Source organism: Triturus cristatus, chromosome 8, assembly GCF_964204655.1.
Source record: "Triturus cristatus chromosome 8, aTriCri1.1, whole genome shotgun sequence".
Classification (NCBI taxonomy): domain Eukaryota; kingdom Metazoa; phylum Chordata; class Amphibia; order Caudata; family Salamandridae; genus Triturus; species Triturus cristatus.
In genome coordinates, this window is record NC_140591.1 from 1159320835 (window position 1) to 1159333726 (window position 12892).

General features: G+C 49.3%; 1 protein-coding gene across 3 annotated transcripts in view; it reads right to left on the minus strand.

Annotated features, from left to right (window-relative positions):
* LOC146805541 (ATP-binding cassette sub-family C member 5-like) overlaps window positions 1–12892 on the minus strand; it is a 1766780-nt gene that overhangs the window by 45566 nt on the left and 1708322 nt on the right. For all 3 annotated transcript variants that reach the window (XM_085622799.1, XM_085622798.1, XM_085622800.1), the window contains one exon: window positions 449–562. In XM_085622799.1, coding sequence (XP_085478925.1) covers window positions 449–562 — 114 coding nt within the window. The remainder of the gene's footprint in view (window positions 1–448; window positions 563–12892) is intronic.

Here is a 12892-nt window from a genome sequence, read left to right on the forward strand (position 1 = left end):
CAGAACAGTTTTTTTTAAAGCCCTACCAAGCTAGCAGGAAACTGTAAACAGAGCAGGCTGGCCACACCTGCGCATCAGGAGACTGTGCAGTCCAAGCCCCAGCCATTTAGCAGTGGGCCCCAGTCAACGGTCTTAAAGATATCCTAATCACTTTATGAAGTATAGTTTTTCCTGGTCACTGATTTATTTTTGTGATTACTCTATCTTACTGTATCTGAGTTTAAACATACTACCATGTCCTAGAGTAATCCTTACTGCGCGTCAATATATAATGGAGGACAATGGGAATACTTTTTTTCAGTAGAATGCATTGCTGTCTAAGGACTTTGGACATCAGAGGTAAATAACAGTAACCCCCAGGGATATTCCACAGCAACCTTGGGGCGCAGAGGAAAGGCCTCACAGCCACACTATTCCATGGCGTCATTAAAACAAATAAAGTTCTCACTTTATTGTTTCGAAGTAAAGCTCGGGCCATGCATAGCAGTTGACGTTCTCCAACTGAAAAATTGTTTCCATTTTCAGTCACTTCTGCGTGCAGACCTTTGTGTAGCTGTAAGATCTAAAAAAAAGGAAAACTTGATTTATTTGTGTAATGTAAAGTTCTACTACAGTTCTATTCAATCTCATAACAATCATGCTATTCACAGTCATTGACAATGTTTCAAATGCTTTAAATAATTTACAAAATGATTCCAAATATAGATGATCAAAAAATCTCTGACTGTACATGGTGTATTTCTAGATTTCTTTGCACATTGCTTTACTTTTTCTAAAACTGTAAGGTTTATTAAAAGTAAATACATGAGGAGTTCTGCAATAAAAATAAACAGGCGTAAAGTCAAATTAGAATTTATATAATAATTTAGTATAATTCCTCAAACCACTTGGTTTACTTTGCTTTCCTAGGAATGTTGTTTCATGTTGTTTTGTCTAGGTATAATGCAGGACTGTTGTCTCTGCATGATGGTGATACCTGAGGGATCTTAATGAACAAGTTACTGACCTTCGGTAACAATGTATCTGTAAGAGACATACATTAGTTATAGATTCCTTGTCTTAGAATTACCTCCAGGCGTCAGACTATATTCGGAGAATTTTTCTGTAGCAGTACCCCTGCACATCGGTAGGTGGCGTTGGTCGACTTCGCATCCATTGTCGGCGTCCTAGTCGCTGAGATGAGATCGCAGTGTCTACTTAGAAGCCGGCTCAGCATGCTGATGTCAGTTCCGACATGATTTTCCACGCCAGAAGCGCAGAGTCATGCAAGACACTGACCACTGGTGCACATAACGTGGGCCCTGGAAGGGAGTCCCAATCCCTAGAAGTCAGTTCGCAGAACAGCGAGGATGGATGGGGCGGTAAGGAATCTAGTGGAGAAGTGTGGCTCACTGGTTAGAGTAGGCAGACCTGGAAGCAGAGGTCAGCCTGGGACCAGGGTTCAATTCCCGGTTCGGCTGGGTCTTGAGTCCATAAATTGTCCATGGACTCGATAATTCTCGCTCCAGTGCATACTCGATTCATGGGTTCACACTCTGCGACTCTGGGCAATAGCTTGCTTAATCTCCACAATGGCCCCTCGCGGCGGGATGCCTGGCTTTCACCTTGTGGATGCCCTGCTGGGTTATCTCACAGGGGAATACCAGGACGGGTTCCCTAAGCAAGCGCTTAGAGACCGGTTGGTGATTTGCGCTATATAAATATCTGCACATTTACATTTACTGTATGTCTCTTACAGATACGTCGTTACCAAAGGTAAGTAACTTGCTCATCTGAAAGAGACCATTAGTTATAGATTCCTTACCTTAGAATGGATACCCCAACAATGCCAACCCCAGAGGTGGGTCTACGAACTAAGATCACACCAGAAAGACCTGGAGAACAGAACAGCCAAAAAAGCGGTCTCTCCGGACTTGGCTATCCAGGCAGTAATGTTTTGTGAACGTGTGCATGGATGCCCACGTGGCTGCCTGGCAGATGTCAAACAGCGGACCTTCACGTCCCAAAGGGTTAGAGGCTGACGCCGCCTGGGTAGAGTGGGTGCGCAGTCCCACTGGAGGTTCCTTTTTCGCCAAAGAATAGCAGATTTTGATGCATAGGATAACCCATCGAGAGATGGTACATTAGTGCATGGCACAACCCTTCCTGGCGCCCACATAACCCACGAAGAGTTGATCGTCTACCCAGAAATCTATGGTGCGGTCAAGGTAGAAGGACAGAGCACATTTTGGGTCCAGACGGTGGAGTCTTTCCTCCTCTTTGGAAAGATGTAGAGACAGGAAGAAGGTGGGCAATGTGATGGTCTGACCAATATGGAAAGAAGTAACCACTTTGGGCAGAAAAGAGGGCCTAGTGCGAAGGACCACTTTGTTCGGATGAACTGCAAGAAAAGGAGGCTTGGAGGAAAGAGCCTGAAGCTCACTCACCTTGCGAGCAGATGTGATGGCAAGCAAGAAAGCGGTCTTCAAGTTTAGAAGACAAAGAGGACAATTATATAGTGGCTCGAAGGGAGCACACATAAGGGAAGTAAGAACAATATTCAAGTCCCACTGGGACATTACGAAAGGAGAAGGAAGAAAGAGATGAGCAATGCCCTTTAGAAATCTATTTACAATCGGAGACTTGAAAAGAGAAGGCTGATCAGGAAGGCGCAGAAAGGCAGAGAATGCCGAAAGGTAGCCTTTAAGAGTGCCCAGAGCAGAGACCTGCTGGGCCAAAGATAAAATGAAGAGGAGAACCTCCGAAAGAGGGGCAGAAAGGGGATCCACAGCCAATGCTGCTCACCATGCCACAAATTTGTTCCATCTATAGGTGTATACCGTTTTAGTGGAGAGACATCTGGCTGCCAAGATGACGTTACAGACTCTGGGAGGAAGGACGAAAGATGTCAACTGTCGCCGCTCAATCTCCACGCAAGAAGGTGGAGGCTGGACAGGTTTGGGTGGAGGACTGTCCCCTGCTGCTGCGACAGAAGATCTTCCCAAAGAGGCAGTCTGATCGGAGGGATCGATGGCAATGCTCAAAAGTTCGGGGTACCCTACTCTTCATGCCCAGTCCGGAGCCACAAGCATGACTTGGGCCCGGTCGCGCTTGATCTTCTTCAGCACTCTAGGTACAAGTTGTACAGGCGGAAAGACATACAGGAGGCCGCAATTCCACTCGTGACGAAAAGCATCGAAACTCCAACGCGCAGAACTGCTGACATTGCGCGTTCTCTTCTGTGGCGAAAAGATCTAACCAAGGCTTTCCCCACTGCCGAAAGAGACCTTCACCACCTCCGAGTGAAGATGCCATTCGTGCTCCATCATGCACCGGTGGCTGAGTTTGTCCGCCCTGGCGTTCAGGGAACCTGCTAGGTGTTGAACCACCAGGTATGTGCCCTGATGTTAAAGCTATGTCTAAAGGCGAAGAGCCTCTTTACATAGGGTCCACGACCCCACCCCGCTCTGTTTGTTGCAGTACCACATGACGGTGGTGTTGTCTGTTAACACATGCGCTACTTTTCCTTTGGCAGAAGGAAGGAATGCCTTCAGTACAAGATGGATCGTCTGGAGCTCCAAAAGGTTGATATGGAGACCGGACTCTGCTGGAGACCAGAGACCCCTTATCTCTGCCTCTCCTAGGTGGCCGCCCCATCCCAGGAGTGACGCGTCCGTCACGACTGTGAATTCTGGTTGGGGAAGGGAGAGGGATCTGCCATTGACCCATCCTGGTTCATGAGCCACCACTGCAATTCACATGCAGTCCCCTCCAAGATCTGGACGACATCAGAAAGATACCCCTGATGCTGCATCCACTGGAACTTCAGGTCCCACTACAGAGCCCGCATATGCCACCTGGCATGATCCACCAGCAGGATGCAGGAGGCAATGAGGCCCAGCAGCCTCAGGGTCATTCTCACCGAAATCCAAGCTAGAGGCTGAAACTTCGGTATCATAGCCCGAATATCCCGGACTCGCTGCTCGGGAGGATAAACCCGATACTGGACTGTATGTGCAGAACTACTTCGATGAAAAGGATCTTCTGAGAGAGAATTAGTTGTGACTTCGGCACGTTGATAGTGAACCCCAGCGTGTGCAGAAGGTCTGCCCTAGTCTGGAGGTGGGAGACGACAGCCTGGGGCGAGCCCGCTTTCAACAGCGGGTCATCGAGATAGGGGAAAACTGGAACCCCTGATCTGCGCAAATGAGCTGCAACCACGCCATCACCTTCGTGAACACCCAAAGGGCACTGGTAAGGCCAAAGGGGAGCACAGTAAACCGAAAATGCTTGTGGCCTACCTTGAACCGTAAGTAACGCCTGTGGGCTGGCAGGACGGGTATGTGGAAATAGGCATCCTGCAAGTCCAACACTACCATCCAGTCTCCGGGATCGAGGGCAGACAGGACCTAAGCCAAGGTGAGCATTTTGGACTTCTCCTTCTGGAGGAAGCCGTTGAGGGCCCGGAGGTCTAAGATAGGATGCAGGCCTTTGTCCTTCTTGGTTACCAGAAAGTAGTGGGAGTAACAACCACAACCTATTTTTGCACAGGGACCCTTTCGATAGCTCCCTTGGGCAAGAGAGCTGCAACTTCCTGGTGGAGAAGGGCCAAGTGATCCTTCGACATACGATGGAGTGCTGGTGGCATGTAGGTAAGGGTTGTCTCGAAGGGGAGGTAGTAGCCCTTACGGACTATCTGCAAAACCCACCTGTCTAACGTGATGTTTTGCCAGTGGGGGAGGTGATGGCAAATCCTGCTGTCCACTGGCCTCTGGTAGCCCTGAAAGGTCTGACTAGGAGGGTTTGGAGGCTGCTGTAGGGGGTATGGGTGGACTGGCCCACCCGCTTGCTCCCAGACCCGTGTTGATGGGTCCCACGTCCACGGTCACGCAGAGGCGAAGTACCTGGAGCGGCCCTGTGGCCAGATTAGGTGGAACGTGGTAGGGCACCCCTTCCGTAGCCACGATAGGAGCGAAAGGCGGACTGCGTGGGGTAAGAAGCTGCCGCGAGGCCCAAGGATCTGGCCGTAGCCCTAGAATCCTTGAAGCGCTCGAGTGCTGAGTCTGCCTTGTCAACAAAGAGGTGATGGCCATCAAAGGCAATGTCTAGAAGGGTGGATTGGACATCCCCAGAGAAACCAGATGTCCTCAACCAGGCGTAGCGCCTCAAAGCTACTGACATAAAAAGCGTTCTGTCCAGAGAGTCGGCGGTATCCAGCCCACACAGGATGGTGAGCTTCACTGCCTCTCAACCCTCTTCTACTACACGTGTGACAACCGCCCAGGCCTCCTCTGGGCACTGTGGCAGCACCTGCGCAACCGCATCCCACACTGTATGGGTATAACGGTCCAAGAGGCATGCAGTGTTCACCGTCCGCAGCACCAAGCTGGCGGAAGAAAACATCTTCTTCCCAAGGTGGTCCAGCTTCTTGGATTCCCTATCTGGGGGAGCAGTAGGGAATGTGTCCTTAGAAGATGAGGCTTGGACCACCAAGCTCTCGGGGGTAGGGTGTTGGGAGAGGAAAAGTGGGTTGCCCGGGGCCGGGCGGTGGCGTCGGGCAATCATCCTGTCCACAGGAGCCCCTGCGCTGGGCTTGGACAAGTGCCCAGAAGGACGTCGGTGAGGGCTTCATTAAAAGGCAGTGGGGGATCCGAAGAGGCCGCTGCCGCTCGAAGTACCTCTATCAGGAGGTTAGTCCTGACTAACACCATAGGAAGCTCCAGGCCCAAGGCCTCAGCCGCCCTACTCAACACCACTGCGTATAAAGCTCTCTCCTCCGTAGTCACGGTAGGAGGGGAGAGCATGCAAAGGTCTGGGGAGGTATCCAAACCAATGGCATCACCCTGTTCGTCTCACTAGTCCATCCCATCAAGCTGGTCAGCTGAAGGGTCACCAGACCCCTCCCAGTCCTCATCACCCCCCTCTGGCTGCCACTCAGAGCGTTAGAGAATGCAAGGGATGAACAGTGGTACAAAAGTACCCTCCGGTGCCGGTACCGACGTCGAGCTACGTTGGTCGGGCGCCTTGTCCAAGTGGGGGTGAGGCTGGGGTTGACGCTGATTGGGGGCACAACCGAAATCAGGGGCGTCTTCACTGGAATCGGCGCCAAGGAAGGTACCATGAGGGCGACCGGTGTCGATGCGGATCCAGGCCTGGATCCTTGGGGGCCTTCTGGCACCAGGGCCGGAGCTGCTGTCATCGAAGGCCCAGGGCCCCCAGCCGAGTCCGCGGGGCCCGAACACGCGCCGGTGGTGTCGGGCTGCCCAAACATGCTATGATGCACTTCATAAAAAGCTCAAAGCTGGGCAGGGGAGGCTCCGGCTCCAGCAAAGGGAGGGAAGCGTGGAGCTGTCCCAGAAGCGGGCTCCTAAGACAGAGCTGGAGAGCGACGACGCTCCAGGTACCGCGTAGTGTCGGCCAACGGACGGGGAGAAGGCAAAGAGTGATGATGCTTCTTCACCTTCTTCTTGTGTTTTGACTTACCTGAGGAGTGCGAAGACTTCGATGACAAGTGGAGGTGGCTCCGCGACCGGTCCCAAGACCTTCCTCTCGACCGAGACCTCGAACAACACAGAGTGGACGGCCGAGTATCCAAGAGCTTTCGGGGACGCTCCCGCAAAGACTTCGAATTCATGGCCCGTCAGTGGGAGCATGACTTCAAGTCGTGGTCACGCTCCAAGCACCAGAGGCGCGGATCCATGACGGACATCAATTTGTGACAGGAGTCACAAGGCTTGAAGCTGGTCCAACGATGGGACATCTCTATTGCTACCAGGAGTTGAAGACTCAAAATAGACGTCGACAAAAAGTAAAAAAAGTTTTGTCAAAAAATGACCAAGGGGCACACTCTCTTCAGATCTGCGCTGGCTGGTGCAGAAAAAGAAAGAACAGACGTCAGCGCGCAGGGGCGGCTTCTAAGTAGACAACGCAATGTCATCCCGGCGACCACTACGCCGACGACAGATGCGGAGTTGACCAACACCACCTACCAACGTGCAGGGGTACTGCTACAGAAAAATTCACCAAATCCAGTCTGACACCTGGGAGTATTCTAAGGTAAGGAATCTATAACTAATGGTCTCTTTCAGATACCTCAGGTTGTACATCATGGCATGCATGTTAAAGTTTTGTTCCTGATAGGAGGACAAACTAACATGAGTACCTGATTTACCTCTAAACATAGAACCTCAAACCTTTCACTGTTACAATTTACTGATGCTCATTTGCTGTAGGCATAACATGTAGGGGTAGATTTACTAAGATTTTGCAGTTTGCGTCACAAAAGTGATGCAAAATCTTTGTTTACCAATTTACTTTAAAAAATCCCTTGCAACTAAGGCAAAGCAGTGCATGGCGCGGCTTTGCATTACTTAGTGCCAAGGGGCATCAACTGGGTGGTGTTTCGATGTTCCCATGCAACCACCCAAGGTTTTTGGTGCAAAACCCTATTTCCCTGAATAAGTAGACACATAGGCACAATTACGGAGAAATGCTTTTATTTATCCCTTCTTTTCTGACTTTGATGTGTGTTGCACTGTGCAGCACACATACAACATGGGAAAAGTTTTTAACGTATCCAGTACAAAACCTATACTAGACTCACACAGACACCCTTGCACTATGGTGCAAGGGTATGTGAAGGGGGCTTGGCAGCAAATTTCAACGCCGGCTCTAGGGAGAGGGGAGGAGAGAGCCATATTTCTGTAAACATGGGGCTCTCATACTCACCCCTTCTCACACAACACAGACTTTTTTGCACATTAGCCTGCACAACAATTTCACACATTTCAATTAACTGATGATAAATGTAAAAACAGACTGAACACAGCATTTGGTTAGTGTAGCAGGGTTACTCCTGGTAGTGCGGAGTCCCCTGGTGGTTGTGTGTAGGCCCAAAGACACCAATGAAGTACACACAAACATAGAGTGATGGTACGGGCAGAAGATCTTGTGCAGTCTAAAACCATTTGTTACATAGCCTCTGGCCATGCTTGGCCAGAGAATGCACAAGGTGCACATCAGGGGCAGGGGCCACCACAGGAGAGGCCCAGATGGTTCACTACATTCCTTCCCAACTTGGCATTGAACTTTACAGTTTAGTTTGGCACACAAAGTCTTTGAGCCGCTGGCTCGGCTGTGCATTTGGAGTGAGGTTGTACAGCTCATGGTGTAAGCGATCTGGTGTTCTTTCTTTGCTCAAGCTACCACGGGTGTCCACATCACTTCTTTCTCTCTAACTGGTTTGCTCTGGAGTTTTGTCACCAGGGGTAGCACCACAGGGCCTCTCGTCCTCGGGTGGGTCATCCACTATGCATCTTCCTCTCCTTCTTCAGGCTCCTGTTGACTGGGGAGGTCTACCTGCTGAAAGCTTCCTGGTAACCGTTTCACTGCCTTTTCAGGCTGTGACCATGCTACACTCAACATGGATCAGTGTCCACATTCCTGTTTCGAAAGGTGTTCACACTTCCACCCAGGGTTACGTTCTTTGATGATTACTTTGTCATTTGGCACAATCAGCTGCGATGCTGCTCTTCGTTTCAGTCTCGTGCACATGCTGTTTTGTGTACACGTGTTTAGGCCTTCACAGAGTCGTAGGGTGCTTGAGTTCCTTCGACCCGTGGCAATTCTGTGGGCCTTGTTTAAGGTGCACATAAACCGCACAACTTCTCCATTCACCTGTGGCCACTGAGGCCTGTTTAGCAATGTCATATCCCCAGGTGTTCAAGCAGTTTTTGAACTACACCCCTTGAAACTGCGTTCCATTGTCAGGTTTGATTTGTTTCGGCAAGATGACAGCGTGAAGACTCTCTTAAGCACTGGTGCGATGTCAGTGAATGCCGTCTTTAGGAAGCTGGCTCTGTATATAGTATACATAAGTGAGGTATAGTGAGCACCAAGTCCAGGGAGTCCCCAGAGGTATAGAAAAGGCTAAATTAGGTAAGTACTTACAGCTTTCTTTGTGGTAATTTGGGCAAGCAGTTAGGCTTATTCAGAGGGTGTGTTAAGCATTTATTGTATTCACTCAATCAAGGCTGATGGCACACACTTAGAGACTAAATCCAGACCAAATAGCTAAGTATAAAAAAGGTATACTTATGTTTTGTTTTAAGAACCAAGCAGGACTCGGTACAGGTTAAGGAAGGTATACTCTCAAATGCACGACTTTACAAGGGAATGCAGTTGTGGTTGAATCTGCAATAGTGAAAGGCTGGTATCGATTCAAAAAGCAGTTTACATCACACAATAATTACTTTCAGAGTACTTTTAGATTACTTTTGATTACTTTGACTACTGGAGCTGGTATGCCTAGATACCACAATGAGGGATCTCAAAATACAAGGTAAGTAAGACTTTTCTTGGTTTAAGTTATACTGACATTTTTCTCCATACAAAACAACAGTTCAACACTTAGAACATTTTAGCCCCAAATCTCATAACATGGGTTCCTATGGGAAAAACTGTTATCGGTTTCACAGGTAAGTAAACGTCTTACAAGTGTTAATTTTTTGGGTTTAGGACCAAGATTGCCCAAGGTACGATCGCCTCTTGGCCTGGATCTTGCGGAGGGGACAATTCCCACCACTGACGACCAGCCTGTTTACGCCGGAGGGCACAACGGTGAGCTCTAGAGCAGCTATACTGGAGGTGTTTCAGCAACACCTACAGCTTATGTACACAACAGACCCAGTGGTCCAAGCAGACCGCTATGTGCCGTTCCTGGAGGGGTTGCCCCTGACGCGCCTTTCCCATTAGGTGTTGATGCCCAATTGTCATTAAAAGAAGTGGGCGAGTCGCTGCAGGCACTCCCTAGGGCGAAGGACCCAGGGAGGACGGATTTCTCTCTGGCATTCTCGGCTACGGTGGCGCAATTCCTACTACAGGTGTACAGAGAGGCTCTTGATCAGGGCAAACTGCCAGCTTCAATGAGGGAGGGGGAGAAATGCATGCACTTAAAACCCAGGGGCGATGCACTGGATCCAGTGGCTTACAGCCCGCTCACTATGATAAATGTGGATGTCAAAGTGCTGTGTAAGCTGTTGACCACTCGTTTAGCCCCACATATGCCTCACCTAGTTCACGAGGACCAATGTGGATTTATCCCTGGCCGTTACACTGGCATGAACCTGTGGCGGCTATCATTTATATTGCCCAAAGTGAAGCATAGAGATGAGGAACTGGCCCTGGTATCGACAGACCTGGAAAGGGCCTTTTGAAACCGTGGATTGGGGTTATTTGCAGGAGGTGCTGAGACTGGTGGGCGTAAAGCCACAGTTTCGGAGATGGGTTAAATTGCTCTACATGGCCCCTTACGCTAGGATTCATGTGGGCCAGAGTAGCTCAGGAGTGTGGCTGCTGAAGTGCGGAACTCGTCAGGGATGTCCTACTATTTGCCCTAGCCATAGAGTTGTTGGCAGTTTAGATGCGTCAGAAAATGAGTGGTTGGGGTATTTGTCTGGGAGAAGCCACACATGTAATATCCTTGTACGCAGATAATGCTTTATTCTGCATAGCCGTACCTCGGGTGGCATTGCTAAACTTGCTGTGACTCCTCAAGGATTTGGGGGACTTTTCTGGCCTGCACCTTAATCGCCAGGAATCCTTAATTTTTCCGCTGGCAAACATGGCGAAATTACCCTTGGAGTCCCTCAATAGCCTTGGTTTACATTGTAAACAGGCACATTTTCAATATCTGGGTGTACAGGTGGCGCACATGTATGCCCAGTTACTCCACCTAAATGTGGACAAGGTGGTCACTGCATTGTGGAAATCTGTGCCCTTTTGGAACTCGTTGCCACTCTCGCTGATGGGTAGACTGGTGGTGTCTAAGATGGTGGTCTTCCACTGTTATCTTTGTGTACTACAGAACTCAATATGTACTATTCCAAAGGCTGTTTCTAAACAAGTGAACTCTGTGCTTTTGTCTCGGCTCTGGGCAAGGCGCCGTAGTAGGGAAGCTTTGAGCACCCTGTCTCGACGGTATGATGAGAGGGGTCTAGAGACGCCGAGCCTGGACTTGTATTATTATGCGGCACACCTATGGCATGCAACCTAGTGGTTTGATGAGGCAGACAACTAGGAAAAGAGAATTTTGGCGGGATGTCTACCAATTGACAGACTGCCCGTCATGCTGATGGAGGGTGCAGGGATCGCAGGCGACATACCCTACATAGTATGCCACACTGTGAGTATTTGGCAATTATATGTGAAGTCGGTCCTGGGGCGCTCCCCGTTTCATCAGGAGTTACCCATATGGATATTGACTCCAGTGCATCAAATGATGGCCCACATGTTGTTTCAGTCATGGAGGATTGGTGGCTGTGAAGTGATGCCTGATTTATATCCTGGTGAAACTTTTATCACCTATGAACAGGCATGCGGGGACTTTGTGCTAGGGTAAGGACACTATTGCACTATGGAGGGTTGGCGGAAGTGTTTAAGGAGACATGGTCCATTCATGCTGCTATCCCGCAGATGACACATGCATAAGGCATAATATCGACCTGCGGATCTGGACGTCGACTGATCTCCCTACTTTACAAGGCGATGAGACTGGATGCTATGGGTGCTCCCCCCAGGGCGAGGGTGGCGTGGGATGCAGACGTAAGTGCCCCCAGGGACAATAAGACATGGACTGCTTTTAGTGGAATAACACATACAGAATCGTGTAATCCATGATTTAGATTGCTGCATTACACAATTTGTTTGCATCGCATGTACATGACACCAGCGAAACTTCGAACCACAGAAAGGACCGTTCTTAGTTGTATATAAGAGATGCCCAATTTAGTGGGGGCAAATCACAAAAATTGACGGACTGGCATCACACACCACCAGGTGTCATGCTTCATCATCTGCCAGTCCTCGCCCTCTAAAAACCGCGTTTGATAGAGGGCGGGCATACACCTGGAGACAGGGATGCACTTCTAAACTAAGTGGGGGCCCAAACAAAAAAAGCAGTGAGTGAATTTAAAAACCATCATAGTATACCTGAACAATTTTTATTCTATGGAGTTACTATGTGGGATTAAAATATATAAGTGCGGTGAGTGGGGACCTTATCATCCCGTCGCCGCTGTGAATCAGTGATTGTTAATAGGGGGTCAACATGTTTCTGCCTGTATTGTCCACTTGGGTACGTGGCATTCGTCAGGACCTTAGATATTGGGCTCCAATCTTACCACTGGGGGCGTAGGCCTATAGCCAGCTGCCACCTGTTTAGAGAAACCTGTAAGAGAGAGGGAGTGAGACAAACATATAATACTCAAAATGGTTGTCATTCGGTAGACCTTGATGTGTCACAGTCACGCTCCATACTTACTGCTCTCTCCTAAATTGAAAAAGGTGAAAAATGTATATGAGTGTCAGGCATCTGTGTTCACTCTGACATTCATGTGAATAAAATGGAAGTCTTACCCTATTGGAAAAACCTATTTGCCCCATGGGAGGGGTAGGGGGGGAAATCCTTGTGGCCACATTCTGGTGGGAGACGGTAAAGGATGAAGACAAAAGGGTTAAAAACCAGACTGGTTAGGAAAGGTATATCAAGGATACTTAGTTAATTAGCAGAAAAAAACGTCAGGGCGTGCTTGATCAACTATAGTTTCAACCTGTTGGAAGAAGACATCAGAACACCGACTTACAGTTCAAGGTGTACTCCCCGCTAGAAAACCTAGCGCTGCATGCGTCCAGCCTCCTCCCCGGTGACATTAAGTGTTGTGCGCAGCAAGCTTTTATACTATTGGGTGTTGGAATCGTGGCATGCGATATGGGTTTCAGGTGAGCGTGGCGCACAGTGATGATGCCGCATTTCCTGTGTCCTGAGCGAAGCATGCAGAAGAGACTGCACGTTGCCTGTTTGTTGCCTGACCCTCGTGGGGGGGTGTCAGCACATGGCGCTGCTCCATGACACACC